The sequence below is a fragment of the Anas acuta genome, chromosome 2 (genome assembly GCF_963932015.1).
Source record: "Anas acuta chromosome 2, bAnaAcu1.1, whole genome shotgun sequence".
NCBI classification, from domain to species: Eukaryota; Metazoa; Chordata; class Aves; order Anseriformes; family Anatidae; genus Anas; species Anas acuta.
This window is the reverse complement of record NC_088980.1, coordinates 47,124,080-47,151,660: the sequence shown is the minus strand read 5'-3', so window position 1 is coordinate 47,151,660 and position 27,581 is coordinate 47,124,080. Positions and strand designations below refer to the sequence as shown.

Below are 27,581 nucleotides of genomic sequence, written 5' to 3'. Positions count from 1 at the left end.
GCTGCAGAGATACTGTAGTTATGCATGTAGCTGTTTTGGTTATGTATTGTCATGGGCATGCATCTTGCTAAGAGCAAATTCTGTGTGTGACTTACTGTCATCTTGCAATGAGGTCTGCGAGATACTGGGAAAACTGTCTATTGAAAATAAGAAGGGAAATAAGTTTAATAAATGTAGGCAATAATATTCCAGAAAACACACCAAACAGTTAGATCTAATAGACATGACAAGACAAAGCTAGAAAGTAAAAAACAGCACCTCACAGAGTCCTGTTTTCTTCCTGGGAGCTCTCATGGTTCTGTCAGCATAGAATCATAGAAACATTAAGGTTGGAAAAGACCTCCAAGATCATCTGGTCCAACTGTCCCCCTACCACCAATGTCACCCACTAAACCATGTCCCTATGCACCAGGTTGAGCCTTTCCTTGAACATCCCCAGGGATGGGGACTACACCACCCCCCTGGGCAACATGTTCCAATGCCTGACTACTCTTTCTGAGAAGAAATGTCTCCTAATTTCTAACCTAAACCTCCCCTGGCACAACTTGAGGTGATTCCCTCCTGTCCTATGACTAGCTATCTGTGAGAAGAGGCTGACTCCCAGCTCCCCACAAATTTCTTTCAGATAGTTGTAGGGAGCAATAAGGTTACCCCTAAGCCTCCTCTTCTCCAGGCTAAACAACCCCAGCTATGTCAGCCTCTCCTCATAAGACTCATGTTCTAGACCCCTCAACAGTTTCATTGCCCTTCTCTGGACATGCTCGAGCACCTTGATGTCCTTCCTATAGAGAGGGGCCCAAAACTAAACACTCAATGTGCACTCAACGTGCTGCCTCACCAGATCAGAGTACAAGGGGACAATCACTTCCCTAGTCCTGCTGGCTATGCTGTTTCTGATACAAGCCAGGATGCTGTTGGCCTTCTTGGCCACCTGAGCACACTGCTGGCTCATGTTCAGCTGACTATCAACCAATACTCCTAGGACCTTCTCTGCCTGGCAGTTTTCCAGCCACTCATCTCCCAGCCTGTAGCACTGCTTGGGGTTGTTGTGCCCCAGGTGCAGGACCCGGCACTTGGCCTTGTTGAACCTCATACAGCTGGCCTCAGCCTATCGGTTCAGCCTATCCAGATCCTTCTGCAGAGCCTTCCTACTCTTGAGCAGATCAACACATGCACCTAACTTGGCATCGTCTCCAAACGTACTGAGGGTGTATTCAATCCCCTCATCCAGATCATTTATAAAGATACTGAAGAGAAAATATTGAAGAGAAGATAGCTAAGAAAAACAGGACAAGCAGTGTGAAATCAGTAAAAACAAAAATCACGGGCCCTCTGGTCATGACAGAAGAAAGAAAAAAAAAAAAGGAGAAATTAACGTACGGTCAAATAAAATTGTACATGTGTGGTATAGAAAGGCGTTGAGTAGTTTGTGAACCTGTAGTACTCAGCCGATGAAGAAACGGGAGGAATCAAGCGTCGGGTAATAGGGAATATAATGTTATGATGTATATAGACCTTTACTAGGTGCTCCTGCTTGCAGGATGCCCACCATTGCACTTGCAAATAAAATAGCTTCACAGAAGGCCCTGTCTGAAAAAATTATTGAGATTTTTCTCACACCACTAAGATATTAAAGAGGATGGGCCCCAACACTGACCCCTGAGGAACACCACTTGTGACTGTTCGGTCACCAACTGGATTTCATTCCATTTACCACTACTCTCTAGGCCCAGACGCCCAGCCAGTTTTTAACCCAGCAGAGTGTACCTGTCCAAGTCATGGGCTGCCAGCGTCTCCAGGAGAATACTGTGGGAGACTGTATCAAAGGATTTGCTGAAGTCTAGGCAGACTACATCCTTTCCCTCATCCACCAGGTGGGTCACATAGAAGGAGATGAGGTTGGTCAGGCAGGACTTGCCTTTCATGAACCCATGCTGGCTGGGCCTTGTTGTCCTGTGTATGCTGCGTAATTGCATTCAAGATGACCTGCTCCATCACCCTTCCCGACACTGAGGTCAGGCTGACAGGCCTGTAGTTCCCCGGGTCCTCCTTATGGCCCTTATAGATGGGTATCATGTTTTCAAGTCTCAGGTCATCCGAGATCTCTCAGTACTTATTATTGTGTGTTCCAGCCTTCATGTCTGTCATGAGACCAGTTGAATGAATTCTGTTCATAAGAACAGAGTTGCAGCATGTCCCAGTCTATATGTGTGGGGCAAAGCTCTTACATCACAGTGGCTTTTTGTAGCATTAAAGCCTAAAGTAGTTGAGAGTGATGCCCAATTAGTCATTATGTCTGTCACATTCAGGGTACTGAACTATCACTATTATGGATGCACGAATAACGTAATACACCCTCAGTCTTGTTGCGTTCCATGAACTACAACAGCCACACTTAAAGAGTTTGGTCATGTTCAATCAGAACTACCACAGCTAGATTAATGAGTTGTACAATTTATTGAAGGAACAGGTACACAGGTTCTTTGGATTGCTGGTGATAAAATCACCATCTGCAAAGTATGTGCAAATACCAAAAATATGGGTAACATAGTCTGGCTACAAACACGTTAAAAGATATCAAGCGACTCTATAAAGATTTCTAAGTTTCCTAGGGAGGCACTTGGCATAACCAAGTGTTCAGATCTTACCCAGTCAGTTGACTGATCCCAGAAGTCAGAAGGTATCTTTCCTTACATGACGGTATCATCCCTAACATCCTCTCTCCCTTAAGCTAATTTATATTATTTTCTACCTTTTAGGTGGAGTTTGAGTGACTCTAGCCATGCATACCTTTGTTACGAATGGTTCAAAATTTTCTCTCTTTGCTTTTAAAGGTATAGACTAGAAAAAATTTTAGCACAAGCTCAGTGAGGCATGGTTACACCTTGGAGGTGGGTAGCCTTTGGAATGGAGGTGTGTTTTGGTATTATAATGATATTATAATGAGTAAAGTTCACGAAAAGGACAGCATTTTGTCAAAAATATGACAGACTGTTGGCCCAGGATACCAAATGTGCAGCTTATCGGTTTCAGTGTGCACAAGAACAATCAAGTTCGCATCTTATCACAGATCCTGGCTATGGTGTCTCCACTCTGCCCCACCCACCACACAGTTCCTCTTAGAGTCAGCACACAAAGTTCCCCTGGTCTGATCAACATCTAAGGTTGGAAGCTTAAGGAACTTCTGTGTGGTGCAGCTACATTCCACCCTGGAAGCTTCTTCGATGCCGTACCTTTTCTTTAAAACGGGAATATAAGTTTTAATTTCTGAGTCACCTCAGGCAATTACTCCATACTCTTGTTATGAGATTTGTTCCTACGCATGCAAGCAAGGTGGCCCACAGCAAATGCTGTTGCCTGAAACAAGTTTTGAGGTTTCACTTTGCAAACCATTTCAAGAACAGCACATTTCTGCTACAGAGACAGAACAGAAACTGTTCAGTGTACTTACTCCTTTGATGTAAACTATACGTCCTGGACGTCCAGGGGGCCCTGGGGGTCCAGGCAAGCCAGGCATGCCCTGGTAAAAGAAAGTGAAGTAAGGAAGACATTACACAGATCTTTTCATATGCAGTACAACTGGGCCTAGGGAAGGAAGGACAAGGGGCTTAGAAGGCTCTGTTTAACCAAGAAGTTATATGTGAAATGGCTTGAGGGAAGGCTGAGCATTCAGTTAGAGGGACCAACCTAAGCTGGAAAGTGAATTTTAATATTTAGCCTAAAGTACTCTATGGAGAACAAAGCAGCCTAAAATTGCTATTTCCAGGGAAAAATAAGCAAGCAAACATCCAACTCCCAAGCCCCAAAGCACTATAAGTTGAAACTAAATTAAAGTCAGTGGTTCTACCATCTAAGGATAATTAGGTCTTCAAGGCTGGCCTGGGACTCTCAGGACTGATGAGATTCATATACTCCAAAGTGCCTGTCAGACAACTATACACTAATTAGCATCTTCAAGGAATCCTGCTACACTGGAGGCATGACTGCCCTTTACAAAAACTATGCCAAGTCTTTACTGTGTCATTTAAAAATTTGGCACCGTGACATGTCCATGTTTCACTCTACATTGATGCACACTTCAGTGAGGTGTCATATGTCACCACATAAATAACTATTCTATTGGATCTATTGGATTTTATCTTCCCCAAGCACTGAAGGAAAAACTATTAGAACGTGCAACCTGTTTTGCTTGCCTGTTTGCTTTAATGGCCCATCCTGATAAACTTCATCTGATAACAATTGCTTTAATAGATTTTGTTTGGCTAGGGGAGACATTCCAGAAAATTAACCTTGACACTGTTTAAAGATATGGAGAAATTGAAAATCTATTTTTTGTTTTCTGCCAGAGGCTAGTCATCTTTTCTGTCTTTTTTGTCTAGTTAGAATTTGTCTAATCTGCCAGGCTTCATCTTCCAGCAACTAAATTTCTATTGACTAGATCATCTCTTCTAATACCTTGCTGATCCCAACCTTCCTATGATTTCTATGGTAATGCAGTAAGGTTCCCTTGTCTATTTTTTTTTCCTGCATATCTTAGATACAGATGAAATATTATTATTACCTGCTGTTGTGGTTAGAGTACATTTTTCTTTTTCAGCACTGATCAGCCCATGATGTCAGAACAACTACAAGAAGTACTCTGCCAAGTAAATAAATACTCTAGTCTGAAACGTGCTGCTTATGCTCAGCAGTACTTATTGATGTGTGTTTTACAATTCTTCATGTCTGTCATGAGACCAGTTGATTTAATTCTATTCATAAGAACAGAGTTGCTGTTCATAAGAAGAGAGTTGCAGCATTCATTACTTGTCATTCCATAATTACAGGATACAGGTGGGCATGTTTGTGCAATCATCTTGCAAACACTGTATGGTGGTCATTATCCTGGATACATGTACATGAATATCAAAGCAGGTAATAGGTATCAGCAACCATCTCCTTGTTAGTCGGATAGATCATAGAATCATAGAATCATAGAATATCCTGAGTTGGAAGGGACCCTTAAGGATCATCTTAAGATGACACTTAATTATGATATGCTTGAATGCTGTTTGCACATATTCAAGACATCTAAAAGCCTATGTAAGTATCTTCACACCATGAAGATCCTATGTATTTGTAGAAAGAATTTGGCAATCCCAGATCATTTTCTATTTGAACAACCTATGCTAACAGTGAATTGCATGCAACTTTTACACCTGGGATCTGATACAAAGATCTATATCTGTAAGAACTGTCCAGGTGGCCTCAGAAGTTGACTTTCTGATGACTGTTATCACATAGGAATAATAGCAGAAGCATATAATCATTTCAAGCTAATTTCAGCTTTTTCATCCCATCATCATTTCAAAGAAATTCATAGAAACCAGACTTCAACAAGATTTATTTCAATTAATTGTAATACATAAAAACTTACATTTAATGCTTCACCTCGTTCACCTTTCACACCTCTTAGTCCATTGAGTCCTGGGCGGCCCTGAAATAAGTACACATAACAATAGAGTAGAAATAGTGCAGTAGGTGCCTGAACCAAGCTGCCCTACTTTTATTCCATTTGAGAGCTTAATACATACTGGTCGTCCTGGGAAGCCAAGTTCTCCTTTAGGTCCAGCAGGTCCTATTGGTCCCTGGACAGAAAAGAAAATATGATTGTGGAGAAAAAGAATAAAATTGAACAAATAATGTATGGAAGAAATCTTTGGCACAGATTTGGTTATTTAGAAATAGAGGCATAGTGTTACATTTGTGTTAAGTCAGTCTGTGATTATTTGCCCACAATGCATAGAATGTCCTGTCTGTTTCCTCAGAATGTCCTCTCTATTTGCTCTTCTAAGTGATCTCAGAAGCTGGAGAGGTCTGCATATAACAGAGAAGTCTGTTTTGGAAAAGACTGGCTATCTGAAATGAAGCCTGAGTTTTCTGCCATTTGTAATGTGTGTAGTTCAACACGAAGTTGCCATGTATCAAAGCAAAATTAAGCATATCAGTCAATAGAAAAAAGGCAGTTAAAGGTGTATACTTTGTGCACCTGCTTTTTTTTTTTTATTTTTAATTTTTTTGAATCAGACACTATGGGGAAATGTCTATGGATTAGACTGAGGCTTCCTATAGTGCCAGACTTCTTGCCAGCCTGGATACATGGACTTAAGTGGATGGTAATTGAAACAGATCCTTCTTAACACAAGAGTTACCCGTCAGACCACAAAGACTGATAAAAGAGACTTCAGAACTAAAAGGCAAGCAGGTCACCCAGGAAAAGTAGTCCAGGACCATGGATTATCTGTGATTTGGTATTTGCAAGCACATGACTTCTAGGCAGCCAGGGGTAACAGATTAACAAAAAGCAGTAAACTGGTGAACACCACAAGCTTTAACCTGCAGTCAACTTCCTAAAACTCAACAAAACCACAAGAGTCTAGACAGTCTCTTTACTTATGAGTCAGCTTTTCTAGTTACATTTCCTTTTTTTTCCAGCCTGGTGAAATACTAAAGAATTTGCCTTCTTGAATTATTGCACTTGTATTTTAACTACACTCATTGTTCCACATGTACATGGAGAAGATGAAGGCTACATATGAATTGGATGCATAAAATCTGAAAGTAAATCTTCTAATACCTTGTACTGGGTCTGGCAGAGTCCCCATTCCTGGGGGTGTTTAAGGAAAGGCTGGACATCGTGCTTAGGGACATGGTTTAGTGGGTGATGATGCTGATGGTAGGGGGACGGTTGGATCAGGTGATCTTGGAGGTCTTTTCCAACCTTAATGTTTCAATGATTCTATGACCTCATTGCAATCACGGAGACATAGTGGGATACTTCACATGACTGGAATGCTGTCATGGAAGGCCACGTGCTTTTTAGAAAAGACTGGCCAGGAAGGCAAGGTGGTGGGATTGCTCTTTATGTGAGAGAGCAACTGGAATGCATGGAGCTCTGCCTAGAGGTGGATGAAGCAACTACAAGCCAGTCAGACACCTCCATCTCTGGAAAGAAGATGAAGCAGCTCTTTCTTGAGGTGCATCTCCAGGCATGTGGAAGATAAGAAGGTGATCAGGAGTAGTCATCAAGGGGAAATCATGCTTAACCTATGTGATAGCCTTCTATGATGAGATAACTAGCTGGGTAGATGAGGGGAGAGCGGTGGATGTGGTCTATCTTGACTGCAGCAAGACTTTTGACATTGTCTCCCATAACATCCTCATAGAGAAGCTCAGGAAGTGTGGCCTAGATGAGTAGACAGTGAGGAGGATTGGTAACTGGATGGATAGCAGAGCTCAGAGGGTTCTGAGAGATTCTGTGAGAGCTTCTGACAGAGCTTTAGTGCATACCAAGTGGAACAGAGCTATTGACACCAACGCTTTGATAAATTATGCCACAGAAGGTGTGGCTAAGCACTCTGAAATTTCTATATTAATGCTGCACAGGACTCCCACTGACTACAAAAGATTTTTTTTTAATCTATTGGACCACACTAAAAGGAATCATGCCTATTAGCAGTGATGATCAAACCAGAGTTCTGCACTAAGAATCTCTAGGCACTAAGAATACACTAAGAAGAGGAAATGGCTGGGAAAAATCTTGAAACAGGCTCTGTGTGTCAAATTATCCTGCTGAGTTCACACCAGTGCTAGCAAGAACATTTTCTGAATGCTCTTGCCTTCATGATAAACTGTATGAAACATCTCATGGCAGTACAAAACAGAATATAAATTCAGAGTTTGGGGCTGATAGTAAAAGGGCATGTCCTGAAGAGTGCCTGGCAAAAAGATGAAAGGCAAGAGACACAAGCCAGAACATGAGAATTTTCAAATAAATATATGGAAAAAAGTATTAAAACTAAAGATTATCATATACTGGAACATGTTGGCCATAGGGGCTGTGGAATCTCCACTGTAAGAGGTGTTGAAGACTTGACTGGGCAAACCCCTGAGCTAACTAGACCTGATTTGGCCAGCAAGTGCGTACTAGATGACCTCTGAAGTTCACTTCCATTCTAAATTATCCTATGATTCTATATCAAAGTTAAAGGATAAACTCATCTTGCAGTCATACAAGGAGAAGAAAAGGAACTCCCCTTCTCTTAAGTTAGGATAGCTCCCTCAAGGCATTTTAATGTATAGTATTTAAGAAAGCAGTTTATCAGCACACCCGGTTATCTCCTTCTAAAGACCACAGCAACTGATGGGAAAAATCTCCTGTTCACCTTAATGCACAGAAACTACAAAAGCTACTAACAATCACTTAGGTACAACAGGGACTAGGCTACATCAAAAGCAGAAGCAAAGAAATCATAGAAACATAAAATCGTAGAATGGTTTGGGTTGGAAGAGACCTTAAAGGTCATATAACTCTAACTCCTCTGCCATAGAGAGGGATACCACCCACTACATCAGGTTGGCCAAGGCCCCATCCAGCCAGATCTTGAACACCTCCAGAGATGGGGCATCAACAGCTTCTCTTGGCAACCTGAAAATCTCAATATCCTTGGTCTTTGTGGAATATTAGACTTCAGGAAATGAATTCCTGCTCTAACACTACTGAGTCTGGAAAAGTGTTCATATATTACAACTAATTTCTTGTTATGCTTTCATACATTTTGTGTAGAGTCAAAAATATTAGGCCAAGTATGTGAAATAAGGCTTCTAAACCCTGTTTTCAGTAAATGGTCCGATGCTACTGCCTGATTTACTTCTTGCTCTGAATCCAAGGGAGTTGCAAATCCTTGGCTCCTACAGAAATTGGGGCTGATGTAGTCAGTTGTTTAAATGTAAATCATAGAAATAGAATTGGAGAATAATTTAGATTGAAAGGGACCTCCAGAGGTCATCTAGTCCAACCCTTAAAGCGAGGCAAATTTCCAAGTTAGATCATGGTGTTCAGCACCTTGTTTCCCAATCCACCATTTCTCTGAGCATCTATTTCTGTTTAATCACTTTTTTTTTTTTTTTTTTTTTTTGGCATGGTGGTGCTTTTGTGATTTTTTTTTCCTTATATCTTTTCAGAATTTCCCTTGCTGCAACCTGTGATCATTGGCACATGTCTTTTCTTTTTCCTGCACATCTCTGAGAAGGCCTGACTCTGTGTTTTTTCTAGTTCCCTTTCAGGCAGTGACAGGGAACAATTAGAGCCTCTCTCTCAGTCTTTTTTTTTTTTTTTTTTTGTGGCTAAATAAATGCAGTGTACTCAAACACTTCTCATAAGTCTGGAAAGTTATGAGCTCAGAAAGAAGACTTCTCACTCTCTGTTTAGTAAATAATGGATACTTTTTTTTTTTTTTTTTACTAGAATTTATATTCTATATCAAGTCAGTAACTTACAGCACCATGTACGTAAAAAACATTATTTTCTAGAGGACATTGATCATCCTGAAGCATTAATATTCCTTACAATTCCTACTCAGAAGGAATGGAAAGCTAAAACAAACTACCTTTTAAATTATTAGTCTCTCTAATGCCAAAACAAAATCAAAAAAGAATTCACTGAATTTTGGAAAGGTCTTACCCTTGGTCCCACTGGTCCCACCACTCCAGCTTCACCCTGTTGAGGATGAACATACACAGCAATGACAATGAGAACTTCTACAGTATCTAACAGAGGTGGTTGGTAACAAGGCCACCAAATATTCTGGAAGAACAAAAAGCAGTATGAACTCACCTTCTGCCCTTTTCTTCCTAATAATTCAGTTAAAGATCCATCAGCAGTAATGATAGCTCCTGGTTCTCCCTTTTCACCCTGCAATTAACATCAAAGCTATTTTACAGTGTTTACAAAGCAGCTCTCAATGAGTAAGCAAAAGTAAAAGCAGCATTGCTGCTGCTTGAAACTTGACATTCTGAGAGAAAAACTACAGTATGATTGATTCTGGGGGAGAGTAGGGCTGATCTTTCCTAAAACACCATACGGTAAACTGAAAATATCCTACTACGGTAAATATCCATACTACGGTAAATATCCATAAGATGTATAAATACTTGGTTTTGTTTTTGTGTTAAAAAAAAAAAAAAAGACTTCCAAAGGCAGACAGGCTATTGGAGTCTTCCTGTGTACCATCAGCTTAGATATTCGTCAGCAAATACTGCTGGAATTGTAAATTCTTGAAAACACTAAGTGGAAAGAGTGACTATCAGGAAAGCGTGAATCTTTTTTTCTATGTCCTTGAGGTATGATGCAGTCTCATTATCTTTCAGGAAGGCCAATTGGCAGCATTTAAATTACAAACCTCTGAGTTTCTCTTCTTCAATGGGTTTCATTGAATAATGGCACCACCACCAGGAATTCTCATTCTCCAGTGCAGACACGTGGTTGCCACTAGATCTAGATCATTCAGCTGTAACTTTCCTCCTCCTAGCTCAGGTAATCTGAGCTTTTTAACTTTCCCAAGACCTTTAATGGAAGAAATTTGACTCGAAACTAACAATTGCATTGCTGATTAAAGTGATAGCTCAGGTTAGAACACTTACATTGAGCTTCATTTCCTGCAGATTTAAGGCATATTTTGGAGTCTCCCTGAGCCTTTGTTTTATTGACTTTATTTTTTGTGAGATTTCATGGATGAGAGGCTGCAACAGAATAATCTCATGATCCTTACAGGGAAATGTTCCCTGGTGTCTGTTGAGCTTCGTCTGTGGTTGCTGAGATCATCACAGTCTTGAGCATAACTTGGTATTCACGCCTCAGAAACAGCATCAAAAACATCATTATGTCATTGGTGGGTGTAAAATATAATGACTTCAAAACTTTGAGTTCCTTCCAGTGTGAATAGTAAAAGTAAAAAAAACCAAACAAACAAAAACCTCCAAAACCCAAAAAAAGCAAACAGACAACGCCAAGCCAAAAAACACACAACTGTTTTTAAGTCTGAGCTCCATCATTTTATGCACTGGGTAAAACCAGAACCCATGTATCAAAAGGGGATTATTCTCAAACCATTCCCACTTGTGAGAAAGTGCGGGTCGGTTATTTTATAAATACAAGCAGGAAGTGTTTTTGCTTTTGTTATCCCCAAGACTGTAATAACTTAGATGTTCCTCATCCATGCTTCCAGCAAATGGATGAGAAGAGGAATAAGAAAATGCAACAGCAGCAGCAATACTTGAAAAGGGGAAGAAAAAAACAGAACAGGCCTCGGTCACCTCTCAGCAATGTCACAAAATAAACACTATTGTGTAAAATAAGAGAAAGGACCCTAAGGAAAGAGGTTTCCAGGTCTTACTCTTGTTTTTGGGGAATGGAAAACCGCAGTCTTCATTATGTAGGTAAAACTTTCTGTACCAAGGAAGGAAAAAGAAAGTTTTTTTTTTTTTTTTTTGCCTCTTTTTTTTTTTTTTTTTTTGGTCTCCTTGGTTAGAATACCAGGCTGTCGGCACTGATCACCAGCTTGCAAGAAGAGGTCTCCTCATGCTCGATGTTTATGCAAACATATTTTGATAAAGCATACTACACTGCTGAATTTCAGTTCTTGGGCAGAAAAGTTAGTTCTCAGTAATATTATATCAGGTATTTTGTTTATCAGTCTTTCAAATCACAGTTAGTACATTTTTCACATAAACTTATTAACACCCCAAGCCCTAGTAAAATTAGAATCATAAAACTAGAACCATAAAACATTATGATACCACTAAGGATTTGTTATCTAACACATTTTGTAACATGTAGTTTTCCCTTTGCATTTTCTCTTACCTGTTGGCCTTTGGGTCCTTTTGGTCCAGGCAAACCAATATCACCTTTTGGTCCCTGAGGGCCCTAAGCAAAATCAAGTACATAAATAAATTGGTGGAGAGCTCTGCTGAGAAAATGGAGCTGGACCATTTTACTAAATGTAATTTTAAGTAACTGGAAAACTTGAACCTGAATCACTCCGGTTGCAGTCTAAGACTTGATTTACAAGTATTACAAATCTTAGACTTACAAGACTAAATTGCTGTCTGAATCAACAAATTTTTAAAAACAAATATCATATAGGGATAATCTGTTAAAAATAGAAAAAGAAAAAAAGTTGTTTATCAGAGTGTAGATGATACACACTTTCACAAAGAGAAATATGCATACATTAATAAGAGTGGAAAATCAGCCTAAAATTCTCTTTCTTCCTTACTCTATTCTCTCTCCTTCCATGGTCATTCAGTGACACTGATTTCCAAAAGATTTTCTGAAGTTGTATTTTTAAGAAACAGTACAATAAAAATTACGTTTTTATATAGAGAGATTATATATTTAAAAATAAGATCGTTTCTGTGAAAGTATTCTTCTCAGATCATATTTTGTTTTAGTCTTCCATTATAAACACGTGTAGAAGCACTTTAGTTTTTACCCATCAAGAGCTAAATTCAAATTTACATGATTTCTGCATTAGTGAAGAGTTAAAGTAAAGACCTGATTTAAGGATGAGAATGGTATTTTTTATGAAGAAATTCTGTTAATAACAGAAAGACTAACAATTCGTTATATCACTTTCTAAATGTTGTCAGCTCTTTTTCAACTGAAAAGTATTTTAAAGATTTTTAATTTTTTAATTTTTATTTGTTTTCTTATGCAGTCCACCATGCCCAGGACTCAGCAAACAACCTTTGTAGAATTTTGGGCTAGTTGCCAACATTTTGTTAACATCATTTTTCAGCTTTCCCAGTTTTCTCCTTATTCTTAGGCAATAGACAAAGGGCCCTGAGATCATCTGCATACATCTGAACTGTAAAACAACCATAACAGGGGGAAATAATGCTACTAAATTAGATATAACATAAATATAATAGTATAAATAATACTGTTAGAAGTTACAAGCCAGGTAGTGTTTCATGGAACAGCAGTATGAGCACAATAGGTAGCATAATATAATGTACCTTTTGAAACTATGGCTGTGTAATGCACTGGAATGCTGAAATACTATTTTAAAAAAAATACTAAAATTAATAAAAAATAAGCTTTGTATTATTCTAAAGGATTAAGAAATCATAAACCTGATAAGGTTTTACAGAGCTCTCTAGTATTGACCAAAAAAAATGCAGCAACAGCACAAAAATACGTAACAAATAATATTATTCCATATGCTATTTGAATATAATTTTTAGAAGCCCATTCATTCCATTTGTTTCTCCTAAACTGCACAGGAATTTTCTTTAGGTAACAATTTTTCATTAGACTCAATTACATGTAAACTGCAGATCTGATTCTCAGATAAGCAGAAATGAGTTATGTATATCATAGTATACTTCATTTCCAGCAGAGTTAATTTCTACCATAACTGTTGGTTCCATAAAAACTACAGTCTCATATGGAAATGTATCAGACTTTGTATAAACTCTGTACAATATAAATGTTAAAATATTAAAGCATATTGAGAAATAACTTAGATCCCAGGAACATAATACTTACAGGAAATCCTGGTAGACCTGGCCTGCCATCTGGACCCTGCAAAATGCAAAAAACCCTACTCCCTTACAAACACATATTACAGACTTGCAAAACAGAGTATGCATTTTCAGTGTATAGCCTAATTTATGAATATTAATTGATCTGAAACTGGACTAAGAATTTCGTTCAGCCAGTGGTAAACCTGCTATCACTCCACAACACTCTATGTTTCTAACTTTTTCTGGGACACTAGGATTTACTTTCCAAAACTGAAGGGACAAATATCCAGGAGAGGCTTCTGAAAGGTGACATTTTCCACATATTAAAGGCATGCAACCATAAGTCAGACTTCTTTGTATTTTTATTTTTATTTTTTTTACACAACCCATCACAGAGATCACAGGAGCCCTTCCATCTTTGCCACTGCACTCCGGGTTGTCTGTGGATAGGAAACAGAATGTCCACTATACTGTGAATATAAACATGGATTTGAATTTGTACTGACCATATTTAAGATTGCCCCACTGTGATATTTGCAGAAACACAATTTACTTCTAGTTTAAGCCACCTGAACGTGCATTATCCAGGTCACCATGATACCCCAACCTCTTTCCTGACTATGGCGAACTGAGGTTCTGATGCCCTTCCAATTAAAACTACATTTCAGGCTGGACCTACAGGACCTACTTCTTTCCATAACAACTACTAAAAACCAATGAATTTCTGCTGGGTTTATGAGACCACTCATCTATGTTTTGAGAACCCGTTGTCTAAGGCTTGAATGCCAACTACCTGCAATACCAGAACTTACACAAGGGACCATTCTATTAATCCCTGGCATCCTATAATGTGCAGGGGTTAGGCTTATCTTCCTTGTTTCATCGGGGACTGAATGTGAGGGAGACAACTGTGTTCACAAAGAAGAAATAGACAATAAATAAATAAAATAAACACCAGTCAGCAACTGAAACACTGTGAAGCAAGACACTGGGATTTAAACATTGTGAAGTGCAATATATTGTAGATTTTCAGGCAAGTTCTGCCTAACTTTGAATAGACTCTACAGGCTGGAAAACGTAGGCTTTTCTGTGGATTTAGTCCTAGAAATTTGGAATCCTTACAAAGAAGCATCCAGCACTTCAAATATTTGACCAAACTTTTTTGCAGCTAGACTGCTATAAAACAGAAATTGAAATTTCCTATCTGTTGTTCTTTTGTGAGATTTACAATTTACCATCCACAGCTATAATTTCTGTGAGATAAAATTCAAACATGTGAGCCTACTATTCTTAGTTGCAATCACAAGCAGAACAGAGGGAAATACATTACCCCAACATTTCATGACTTGAAAAACAAGAATACAAAAAGGTGGAGGAAATGCTATGTACATCCCTATTTTTGCATCAGTTCCACATTTCTGTCATTCTGAGCATATTGTTCAGATTTAGAGCTAAACCAACCCCTTCAATTCATTTCTTTCAGACAAACATATAAGAACTAATTCATCCACACAGAATTCATTTCTGCCCTGAAGTACTCCCACACAGCTTGTTGCAGGAGTTATAAACACATTTCTGAAGCACAGGAAACTCAGCTCTAGATGATACTTAAAAGGAGACATTAAAGATAGAGCAATTCTGAAGATTCAATAAAGCAACATATACTCACAGGAGGCCCGACCAGTTCTTCAATTGAAGAAAAATTAAAAGTTCCATCTGTATCATTGAGTAGTAGCTAAAAAAAGTGGTTAAGGAACAGGTTATTTCAAATATCACACTGGTTATCTGGAGTACTCATACGTTTTTTAGAAATTTGCACACAGTTTAAACTGTATATCCCATTATAAACATGAGCAGAAAAGTACAAGTAAGGCCAAAGATATGTATAAGCTATTTTTAACTTTTGTTATACACCTGGAATAACAAAATAGAGCACTTTCATTTCATTCCTTATGTAAGGACTTCAGAATGCTTTAAAAGCTTTTACTACCTGACCACCATATATTTTTAATTTGAAAACTTTTACAGCATATATTGTAGTCTGAGGTCATTTCTCCACAATAAAGATCAAAATAAAAGTATTATATCCCAATACGTCACTGGCATTCCGAGATGGTGAATTTATCTGGCCACAATCTATCTTGTAGATTTGAGGTTTTTATTCTGGATATGTCTGCATCATACAATATAGTGACTCCTAAACTAGATCTGATCATGCTGCTGTGTCTACTTGGTGCAATATAGAGCAATCAATTAAACTAGCTTGGATCCCCAAAACAGTGTAGTCACGTGCATGTGGAACAGCACCTAAGTTAATGCGCTCTGAGTCTCCAGAAACCTAAACAGAGCAGAATGATAACAATGTTGTTATACTTCTTCCTATCCTGGAATTAGTGAGGTCTGCAATAGCTCAGACATCTTCAGATTTTGATTGTAGAATCAGAATAAAGAAGGTCAACCTGGACCTTTGGAAGTAATTTGGTCCAACTTCCTGCTCAAAGCTGGTCAAATTAGGTCAAGTCCAGTTGAGGCTTGAACAACTACAAGGATGTAAATGCCACAGATATCCTGAACAACCAGATTCAGTATTTGAGCATCCTCAGGGTAAAAAGTCTTTGCTTTTATCTAATCAGAATTTCCCATTTTCCAACTCGTGTTGATTAAAGTCTCATGATAACTCTATGTACCTCTAAGAAGTGGGTGGCTCCATCTCTGTATTCTCTAATTAGGTAGTTGTAGAGAGCAACAAATTTTCTCCTTAACCTTCTTTTCTCCAGGCTGAACAAACACAGTTGTTTCCACTTCTTCTTGTGTACCGTGTTCTCTGGTCTCCTGACCATCTTGGTGTCTCTTCATGGGGCTTGCTTCACTATGTCAATATCTTTCTTGTACTAGGAAGCCCACAGTTGTACTTGATATTCCTGATGCAGTCTTGTGAATGTCAGTCACGTCTCTCTGAGTTCATCCATTGAGACGAGCCAATTTTCCACCTATTTTTAATCATCCTCTTATCCAATTCATAGGTTACCAGTTTGGTGATCATAAGGCTATGGGAGACTGCATCAAAAAAGTCAGGGGATGGTATCCATCCCTTGGCCACAGGCAGGTGATCATGCTGGTCAGAAATGACTCATCCTTAGTAAATCCAACTTGGCTGCTCTCAGTCACCTTCTTATCCTGATGTTTTGATAAGGCTTTCATTCTGTTTTCAAGACAGCCAACTTTCTGGTTTAAATAAATGTTCCCAATACTATATAATGTGGTCATACATTAAGTAAGGGTAGTATGAAACTGCTTGCTCCACATAAATGCTGTAGATGAAAGAGATTTTTTTCATTTCTTTCACTCCAACAGTCCAACAGTGTGACTTCTAACCTTGTTTTGAATTCAGAAATATGTAGCGAATACTCTTAGAGTCTTGAACTAGTACACTGGTTTAGCAGCAAGACACACCATCCATTTCAAGATCATGCTCCGTGTGCAGCCGTGTATTCCTATTCAATGTAATGAAAATATTCTGAATTTCACAAGGCCAGGGCAGGACATGCCTTCAAAGAGCAGGATTTACTTAGCTCATGAATAAGCATGTTTTCAACAAGGCATTGTGAAATCTGAATACCTTTTCTTCACGTAACTATGCCCGGATGATAACTACCAGATTACAGTCCTTTTCATAATTTGTTATGAATATAGTATACAGGATCTGACTTTGAAATTAGTTTGAAAAAATCTAGTGTTAAATTCCTGGTTTGAATAGATGGTTTGACCACATGGTCATCAGAGGTCCCTTCCAATTGTCATGTGAGTCTCTGAATACTATTTTTTCTAATCTAGGATGTGAGGAAGGGCACAAGAGAGGACAGACCTACTTGGTCTTATCATATGTCATATTCTATCATATCCTATCCTATCATATCCATCTGAGCATGGCAACGCACGGTCAGCTTTCTGTATTTTGAGGTCCTGTTGGAATCATGATTCATGTAGCTAAAGCCTGTTACTTCTACTGGGTGCTGCTCCCTTCTCCCTGTCCTCAGGTTCTACAGAAAACTCTGGAAAGTTGTCACTGAAGCAAGTAAAAAGACTGTTTTAAGTCCTACAGGCAGCAGTCCTTCTCCTGGCCTGCGTAAGCTCTCTGCTGGTTGCTCCAGGGGTAGCAAGATGCTGTTGGTTGCACTGCATTCCTTGTCCTACTTTGCCCAGAGAGGGAGCAGGACAGGGTCTATACTTCAATGACAGTAATAAGAGTTCTGCTGCTGAAATTGTTCTGCTTTGTCTACAGCTGGTGGCAGAAGTCCAGGAGCCCTGGGTTTACTCCATCTTTTCAGTACAGAATTACTGATTTTATTTATTTATTTATTTATTTATTTGAATTACTGAGTATTCATTCTCAATCCAAACCATAGTGAAGTCAGTGGAAAGAATTCCAAAGGCCTTGCTGAGCTTGGGAACAGGCATTTTGTATGTTTTAGAAACAGAGTTTAGCTGCAGATGGAAAGTATGGTTGGAAATAAGTGAAGTCCACAAAGTGCTGAAGATATGAAAATACAGGGTGCAAAAATGATGATTAGAGAAAAAGATTGCACCAGGCACATAGTTATTTAACTTTCTTTTCAGATTTGCAAGCAGCTTTATTAGCCACAATTTAGCAACATAAATTTTCAGCACATCAAATGAATTTAGAAAGTGTTGTCTAAAAAGTAAGGACAGTGTTGTTTTTTAGTTTTTCTTCACTGTTATAAAGAGGTAGAAAAAATAGTTTTATAGCATGACAAATGGAGTGAATAAGCCGTTAATACAATTACAGAAAAAAGGGGTAACACAAAATCTTCTGACATTTGCTTTACACCCCCCAGACATGAACCTTTCTCCAGGAACTGAGTTTTCATTCAGTTTGTGTACCTAAACTATGTATGAAGAACGGCAGCAAAGCATAATTAATTGCTTAAACATTTTATATTTAAATCCAATGAAATTTCTCAATTCAATGTTATTTCAGTATAGTTTCCAACTAAGTTAGTTAGTATCTTAGTTCCAACTAAGATAGTTCAGAGTGATTAAATCCTAGCAAAAATTAATGTTTTACTAGTTATCATTTACCAGTTATGATGCAAAAAAATGCACAGAATATCACAGATTACTCTCCAAAAGAACAAAATAACCAATACAGGGTAAGAATTTTTAGTATTTTATATATTACTTTATATATTTTATATATACACTGTATGTATGTGTAGTATTAGCTGTATATTGGCTGACGTAGTAGCCAAGCCTCTCTCCGTCACATTTGTAAAGTCCTTGCAGTCAGATGAAGTCTCTGGTTACTGGAAAAAAGGGAACATCACTCCCATTTTAAAAAAGGGTGGAAAGAAGGACCCAGGGAACTACAGACTGGTGAGCCTCACCTCTGTACCTGGGAAGATCATGGAACAGATCCTCCTGGAGGCAATGTCAAGGCACATATGAGACAAAGGGGTGATCTGAGACAACCAGCATGGCTTCACCAAGGGCAAATCATGCTTGGCCAATCTGGTGGCCTTCTATGATTGAGTGACTGTGTTAGCTGACAAGGGAAGACTGACCAATGTCATCTATCTGGACTTCTAAAAGGCCTTTGACATCTTTGACATCTTTTGACATCTTTGACATCTATCTGGACTTCTAAAGGCCTTTGACATAGTCCAACATGACATCCTGGTCTCCAAATTGAAGAGAGATGGACTTGATAGGTGGACTGGACCGTTCAGTGGATAAGGAATTGGCTTGAGGGTTGCACCCAGGGAGTGGTGGTCAATGGCTGTATGCCCAGGTGGAGGATGATGATGAGTGGTGTCCCTCAGGGGTCAGTCCTGGGACTCATACTGTTTAATAACTTTAAATCAACTGTTTAATATCTTTTAAACTGTTCAATATATTTTAAATTTTAATATCTTTATCAACGACATAGTGGGATCAAGTGCAGCCTCAGCAGGTTTGCAGATGACACCAAGCTGAGTGGTGCAGTTAATACAACAGAAGGAAGGGCTGCCATCCAAAGGGACCTGGAGAAGCCTGAGAAGTGTACCCATGTGAACCTATTGAAGTTCAACAAAATTAAGCGCAAGGTGATGCGCCTGGGTCAGGACAATCCCAGACGTCAGTACAGACTGGATGAAGAACTCACTGAGAGCAGCCTTGTGGAGAAGACTGGCAGGTTCTGGTGGACAAAAAGCTTGACATGAGCAAGCAGTGTGCACTTGCAGCCCAGAAGGCCAACTGCATCCTGGGCTGCATCAACAGAGGGGTGGCCAACAGGCTGAGGCATGTGATTGTCGCCCTCTGCTCTGCCCTCCCAATTGGAGTACTGTGCCCAGGTCTGGGGCCCCCAGCACAAGAAGGATGTGGATCTGTTAAAGCAGGTCCAGAGGAGGGCCACAAAGATGCTCACAGGGCTGGAGCACCTCTCCTGTGAAGAAAGGCCAAGAGAGCTGAGGATATTCAGCCCGAGGAAGATAAAGGCTCCAGGGAGCCCTCACTGCAGCTTTTCACCGCTTAAAGGGGGCTCATAAAAATATGGAGAACAATTTTTTGCTCAGTCAGATAATGACAGGACAAGGGGAATTGCTTTAAACTAAAAGGGGGGAGATTTAGGTTAGAGGTTAGGAGAAAATTCTTCACTCAGAGGGTGGTGAGGCACTGACACAGGTTGCCCAGATAAGCTGTGGATGCCCCATCTCTGGAAGTCTGGAAGTGTTCAAGACCAGGTTGGATAAGACCCTGGGCAACCTGATCTAGTGGGTGGCAAGCTGTTCTATGGTTCTATGATAAAAAATTAGTATTTTTGAATACCAAATTAGCAGCAAACTGAGTTTTTTTGTTTTGTTTTTGTTTTTTAGTATATATACAGGATAGTTCAGAGCAGACTTCCTAACTGATTAAAGGAGTGAATAGAGGAGGGAGAGAAGATTGCAAGTTTCTGAGACCCACAGATGTCAAAAGGGAATGCAGAAGCCAGACCTCAGTTTTATTTTATCATATCTTTTCACAGTGTTAGAATTGGCTCCCGAAGGAATCAAATCCCCTCAGTTCACATGGAGAACATCAAATGAGGAGGAAAACAAGATCAAATGAGGACGAAGCCAATGCCTACTTTACTATTTGACAACTAATGGTGAAGGTTGGCCAAGAGTCACAACCATCCAGATCAGATCTTAATATTACAGCAATACTGAGGCTTCATCAACTCTTTAATTTATTTAGCTATTGTCAAGCGGTATAAAACTGCTTTAGTTGTAGCCACTAAGACATTAAAAAGAAGACTTCCTTCCTACTCTGATGGTTCAGTCCGTTTGATTTCTATATCCAATGAAGTATTATTGTCTTTCTTTAAACAATAGTTGAGTGAGTGAACTAATACATCCTGACCTGGGCAATGATTTCCTGGGATGTGCTATGGATCACTTAGATCACTTAACTGATGTCTGCTACTCTACCAAGGTCAAAACAATATCCACATTGCAACAGATGGTATTGGTATTTATTTTAGTTCTGTAATTCTAACTGCAATTGTTAGGTCTGCTTGCAGTAGTTCTTTTCATTTCTGAAGTTAATTACATATGAGGTCTGATGTTTTTCTGAAAAACTCTGTCAACAGAATTTGGATAATTTAATCTTCTATCTCAGCAAATATATATTAAGCAAAGATCCTGTTCTTATACAAACTGTGCAGTAAGTAGAACTCATTGTCATATATACCCACATATACTTACATATACACACAAGTTTAATCAACCGTTTCAAATCCAGCTTGTCAAGTCCTCAGAGAAATCATATGATTAACAGCAAGTAGATTTTGAAGCATACGAGGATGTCTCAAAAATAGCTCTTGCTGTACCTCCACAGAATACCTGTTTGCTACAAATGTATGTAAAACCTGTTTGCTACAAATGTATGTCAAGTACACAAAGTGTATGCACCCTGCTTTGTATGGGAGCTTACTTCTTAAACTGCAATATATTTAGAAAAGGAAATGTGTTTCTGTACAGATTTGTAATATACCTGATGCAATACAGCTTCTACTAGGCTCTACACACTTCTGTAACACATGATGAAGGCAATTCATATACCGATTGTGGAGAATTCAGAGGATGGTTTCTTCAGGCCTATCTACACGTTAGATAGACATGGTGGACTCTGCCTACCACAACACACAGGGATTCATGCAACCTCCAGCAAACTAGTCATTAGTTTGCTATGTTGGCTTCAATGATATTTTTATATTTCTTATCTATGCTGTCCTCCCATACTGAGATTTTTTGTTTGTTTTGAGGAGCAGACTTAAAACCTGTACATCAACACTAGAATTGACAGGTAGGTAACCGCTTGTGCCCTCTTCATGTTAAGTGGGGTTACAAAGACTTTGAAGCTTGACAAATGCACTTACCTCAGGTATTGCTATGATTGGTCCTGGTGGTCCTGGTGGTCCAGGTGGACCCACAATACTGTTCCCATCCTGTCCTCGTTCACCCTATTTTAAAAGCATTACATGTGGAAAATCCATTTACTAAGCACTACAATTCACAAATTTCTCAGAAAGAATGAAATCCACCCAATCTCACCTGAGGCCCTGGGTCACCCTTCTCCCCTTTTGGCCCCTGCACATGATAATAAAAACAAGCAGAAATTATTTTAAAAGGAAAATGGTGAAAATGAGAATTCTCTATCCTCAGAAAATGCACAAGAGTAAAACACAGGTACAGAACGATCACCAGCCTCTCAAACCACAGATGGGACAAGCTAATTTCCACTCAGATCCACTGAGGGCGTTTAAAATTATTTGTCAGCACATTTGACATTTCACAAACAAGAAACAAATGATCACACACCATTTCATTAGCTGGGGATTAATTACAGAAGCCTTTCTTTCAGTGTAGTGAAATCAGCCATGCCTGGCTGCTTTTTCCTTTTTCAGCACTGACTGCCTCAGTTGTGTCCTGGATTGCCCAGTGAACTGGGCAGGGAAATACAGGTGAGCTAAACAGTCATTTTTCATATAAGTTATTTCTAAGCTTCATCAGCCCTTCAATATGACTCACTAGACATGTAGACAGCTCGTTTGGCATGAGTGAAAGGAAAGTGGCAGGGAATGAGCTGTAGGACTTCCCAGCTGAAGAATTTTTGAAGTCCCTGGGGCTCTTAAGCAGGAGAAATACATTAAAGCCATCTAATTTTTTTTTTTTTTTTTGGTTTCCATCTAATTAAAAGCAGAGATAAATTCTGAATAATTAAAAACAAAAGGAGAATTGAAGAATGAGAACTGGCCCCTGGAGAGGCCTGTATCACTTTTGAGTGGTATGTGGTGTCTAAACTGTATGCTTCAGGTTAGGTAGGACAAACCCAGACCCAGCTCTCCATATACTGCTACCAAGTCCTGTAGAGGGCTCCTGCTGAACCTTAAGACACAAGTTTAGGAGCCAGTGTGTGTTAGGTGATCACGGGATATGATATCCCTACTCACCATATTTCCAGGATGTCCAGCAATGCCAGGAAGGCCTGGTTTTCCTTTTGTACCTGGCAGTCCCTACCATAGAAAACATATTGTTATTCAAGATAAACTACATGATCTCATACAAAGACTACAAGAAAAAAACTACAAGATCTCATACAAACATACTGCTCCCAAAGGGACATACTATCTGAGTGGACTAGATAGTAGGTTGGGGGGTTCCATGGAGTCAGGATCAGTAGCTCTCAGTAGTCATCAGCCCTCTGCACTGCTCCTGCTGTTTCCTCCTCTCCAGATATTTTTTTTTTTAAATGCAGTTTCAATTATTCATCATAATTGTTTGCAACTCTACTTAGCAAAAGGGTGAATTCTGCTACTTTCCCTCAAGCTTTATTGTGGGTTATTCCCACCCTTTTGATTAAGTGACTCTCAAACTGGATGAAGAGGCAGCAGAGATATTGAATGTAGATGGGAGGGAGGGAGAGAGGGGGAAGGAGTGGGATGTGGGGAAAAAAGTTTGGTAGCTCCTGCTCTAGTTTAGTGGAGGACTGAACTTTACCGCTATGAATCTGATCAGTTACTCTATATTCTATGGGAAAAAAAAAAAAAAAGAAATTATTCCATAGATAATGAACTTTGCCTAGAAAAAATTGATAAAAGAAGACCGTGAATTCTTAAAGGAACAACTAAACAGTGAACTATCTTTTTATTTGCATCTGTTTTTCTCTGTCATATGAAAAAGCAAAAGGAATTACACAGAATAGCCTAATGATTCACCCAAGTGCTAGATTAGTCCTGTGCTGTTTCAGTAGTGGTTTGTGTTTTCTTTTCATTTGATTTTTTTTTTTTTAAAAAGGTTGTTTTGTTCTTACATTTTGTTTTGCTTCAGAAAAACTACTTCTGGGCTTTTACAGTAGATAGTACCATGACAATCTAAAAGACATAGACAATTCCATGTAAAAGCTTGGGAGCTGTCAAAAAGGTAAACTGAATAATAAAGATTATTATAAAAGGCACAGGGAAAGAAAAAAAAAAAAAAAAGAAAGAAAGAAGAACACAGAGCATTACTATTCCACTACATATGCTTATTGTATGCCCATAACTTGAATACTGTGGATCGTTTCAGTTCTTTCATCTTAAAAGGGTTCTAGTGGAAATAGAAAAACTTCAGAAAGAGCAATGGGAATAATGAAAGGTACAGAATGACGTCTATATGAGATGTTATGGTGTAAGCTAGGGCCATCTAGTTGGAAAAGAGGCAAATGAGGAGATGGATGAAGAATATTGTATTATATTCTAAAAGGAGAGAGGAATTAAGGATTCACTCTTCTAATAGAAGAAATAGTGAGCATCAAATGAAAAAAGCTGGAAGAGGTTCGTGCAATGTGTAGCTAAGTTGACAGAGCCCCTTGACACAAGATATCATATATCATAAAAGTTTGTGTAAGTTCCAGGGAAGGTATCAAGTTCTTGCAGAAGAGAATTTCAGTGTACTACTTGTCCTTTTCTAAACTCAAACAGCATCTAAGCATCTGCTCAAACTGTATCTACTTTTGACTATTTCTGGAGGCAGAATACTAGGATGCATAGATGTGATCCAGTAAAACCACCAAGAATTATGTAATATTCTACTGTAGTCTCTAAAAGAACAATAGATCCATAAAGCATCTAAAGTCAAATAGCCTTCTGTGTTGCATTTTTGGTGTGATAGAAGAAGTTCAAATTAACAATTTATAGGGCTCAAAATCCTCTCTCTACTTGTGCCTTATTATAGAACTACCATCATAAAAGATTTAATATGCCATCCTTTCAGGCATGCTGGTATGTGTAGATCAACTTCCTATTATTACAAATCCTGAATAATTTCATCATTTGATTTTACTAATTATTTTTAGTTTGGAAGAATAATACAGGATAGGTATGATGCTTTAATTAAATAAGTTATTCAGAGACATCCTCATTTCCAACTCCCCCCATATTTTAAGATTGTAGAGCTGCTCTTTGCTCAAATATAAAAGAACTAAAATACATTCCTCATTTTCTTTTATTTTCTTTTGTTTATAACATGAGGATTGGAGAGATTGACTATTCTTAAATAACTTTGTAGCCATTCCACTTGCAATATATGCACGTGTTTGAAATGTATCTGTTATAGCATCAATACTAATTACTAGAACAAGCACCATAAGACAAAACACCTGTATGAATAATAATTAAGGAAATAATTTATAGCCTCAAGCAGATAAAAAAGAAGATTTTAAAACAACAGTCCTATGCATTAGTGTATCAGCTTTAGTTACTTCACTAACAAATATCTCTGCCATGGCAATGCTTAAAATATGCAGAGCAGATGGAATTTATGTCAAACAGAGTCCTACTACATTGTTGTTTTTTAAAAAATAAATAAGCAAATGCTGTTAGAAGACTGTGGCAATACTTCTGCAAATACTCAGCAAATAGAAGGGTAGATTCATAATGATTTTTTTCTTGTTTCATACAGCAACTATTAATTTTAGAGCTGTGCCAAATGCAAAAGAGTTTTATTTTATTTTATTTTATTTTATTTTATTTTATTTTATTTTATTTTATTTTATTTTATTTTATTTTATTTTATTTCACTTCATTTCACTTCATTTCATTTCATTTCATTTCTACATGTCCCAGTGCTGCCATCTGCTGTGATACATCTGCAAAACGCACCCAAGTCAGCCATAGTCAGTCATGCAGAAAGCAGCGGGGACATGAGCAGAAACTTTGGGGTGGGCTTCAAGGAGGGTTCAAAGCAGAAAAGACAGGGATGGTGAGGGGGAAGATTGGACAGGAAATACGGACTCTTGCACCATTAACTTCTGCACTAACGTGGTGGAAACCAGTGTAAACGGGCTGCTTTTGATGCCATGTTGCATGGCTAGAGCTTGAACTGATCCAGAGGAGCAGGTCTAGCTTGCACACTGGTTCATGGGGTGAGTTAGACAGCTAGGACAAATTCCAGCTTGGAGGCACAGGCTGCATATTAGGAAAACCGTCTTTCCTAGATGGATAATGAAGCACCAGGACAGGATACCCAAAGACTTTTTGCATTCTCCTTGGAGTTATTTAAGACTCAGCCAAACATATTTTAAACAGAAGTCTTAAGCAACAGGTTACCTGGCTCCTGACATTCACAACTCAACAGAGAAAGGTTCTGTTTTTCCAGAGAAACTTTCCTGAGCTTTAATAAATTGACAGAGCAGCAAGAAATGTTCATTGCCCCCTTATTATTCCCATATAAAGGAAACTAAGTGGAGGAAATGAGTGAGGTTTTAGATCAAGCAATATGAATTTCTCACCTTTGAACCGGGTGGACCAATATTTCCTCTTTCTCCCTGAAACAGAGACACAGTAACTGAAGCTCAAAGATCAAAGTGAATGGTGATTACAAGGTGATTAAAATGTATGTTACTTTCCTTAGGGGGGGAAAAAAAGACTGGATGGAGTAGAAAGATTAATAAAAACAGAGCACATTTTTGGTAAAGTGATGCTCAATACACATTTGTGAACCAGTTCTGGGGGTTTAACCTCCCAGTTGCAATCTACATCATAAGTGCTTCTTTCATCATAAGTGCACACATTACTTCTGCTGTGCATGCACCAAGCTGCATGCCTGAACCTTCCTTTCGGTGTCTGGAAAGAGAATATAGTAACATTCCCCAGATATACCAGTGCCACAGTGATCTTGTGCATCCACAAATGACCCACATTCTTGCTTCAGTACAGTTAAATTAGCCTCCTCCGTACTACTGCTCTCCCCATCTACCCAGACACTCTGTCATACCACAAGTAATGTAATGAGTACTGTCCTGTTCCACCTTCAGGGCTTACTCTGCAGCACTCTGGCTATGAGTAGACATGATTTCTTGATTTCACTAGACAAAGAATATGCAATGCAGTTCATTTTAATTGAGATGGATAATATGAAAAGGAATAAAGCATCAAGAAGCTATTGCCATTGCCTGGAATGTTATGTTTATACTTACAGTCTTTCAGGAGTGTTTATATTCTTAAGTTAATGAAGACTGTAGACTCTTTTTAAAGGAAAGTAGTTTTTCATAATAGTAACTGTAAAAGCAGAGTTTGGTCTTTATTTGTTAGGAAAGACATTAAACTTTGGTCACAACAGGCCTTCACTGTTGGGTGTCTGAAGGATGAAGGAGATATGAAACACAACTTTATCTTGAATATAACGTGTGAGCCTTTGTTTTTTGGAAGTGGGTAGCTGTTGTATTTTGCCACTGTTGCCTAGTGAAGTCCTTTATAACCATGAAAAGTGGGTGTAAATTTCATCCCCATGAGAATTATAGTGTATTACAGCCACTTTATATTGATTTTCTGTAGTGTATCTGATTTTGTAAGAAATTAAGCAACACATAATCTGTTCCTTTCTGTTTCTCCATGATCTTGGGGATGAATGACTCAAGTTTAAACAACCATAAACTTAGTGTAGGTGGTAGTGAACTCTCTCGGTCAAAATTTATGACTATCTTTTCAGTCCTAGTCATGTTCATAAATGCATCATCATGCTATCCCCATACTCATAAGTAATGCTGTCTTCCAACATTAACAGGAGGACTTGTTACCCAGTGGAGGGACTTTTTGCAGCTGTGTAAACTGAGCAGTACACTAGACCCTACATATAGCAGACTGGACTTATCTTAGATTGGCATTGTTCTATGAAAGAGATGCATGCAGCTGTTGCTGACAATGTCCTTTC

The 27,581-nt window shown here is 38.7% G+C and overlaps 1 protein-coding gene across 3 annotated transcripts in view; it reads right to left on the bottom strand.

Annotated features, from left to right (window-relative positions):
• COL15A1 (collagen type XV alpha 1 chain) overlaps positions 1 to 27,581 on the bottom strand; it is a 109,785-nt gene that overhangs the window by 25,259 nt on the left and 56,945 nt on the right. For all 3 annotated transcript variants that reach the window (XM_068674657.1, XM_068674655.1, XM_068674656.1), the window contains exons 13-25: positions 26,161 to 26,196; positions 22,844 to 22,906; positions 21,945 to 21,980; positions 21,770 to 21,853; positions 15,017 to 15,082; positions 13,370 to 13,405; positions 11,681 to 11,743; positions 9,656 to 9,733; positions 9,503 to 9,538; positions 5,574 to 5,627; positions 5,417 to 5,476; positions 3,452 to 3,520; positions 96 to 137 (exon numbers count right to left, since the gene is read on the bottom strand). In XM_068674657.1, coding sequence (XP_068530758.1) covers positions 96 to 137; positions 3,452 to 3,520; positions 5,417 to 5,476; positions 5,574 to 5,627; positions 9,503 to 9,538; positions 9,656 to 9,733; positions 11,681 to 11,743; positions 13,370 to 13,405; positions 15,017 to 15,082; positions 21,770 to 21,853; positions 21,945 to 21,980; positions 22,844 to 22,906; positions 26,161 to 26,196 — 723 coding nt within the window. The remainder of the gene's footprint in view (positions 1 to 95; positions 138 to 3,451; positions 3,521 to 5,416; positions 5,477 to 5,573; positions 5,628 to 9,502; positions 9,539 to 9,655; positions 9,734 to 11,680; positions 11,744 to 13,369; positions 13,406 to 15,016; positions 15,083 to 21,769; positions 21,854 to 21,944; positions 21,981 to 22,843; positions 22,907 to 26,160; positions 26,197 to 27,581) is intronic.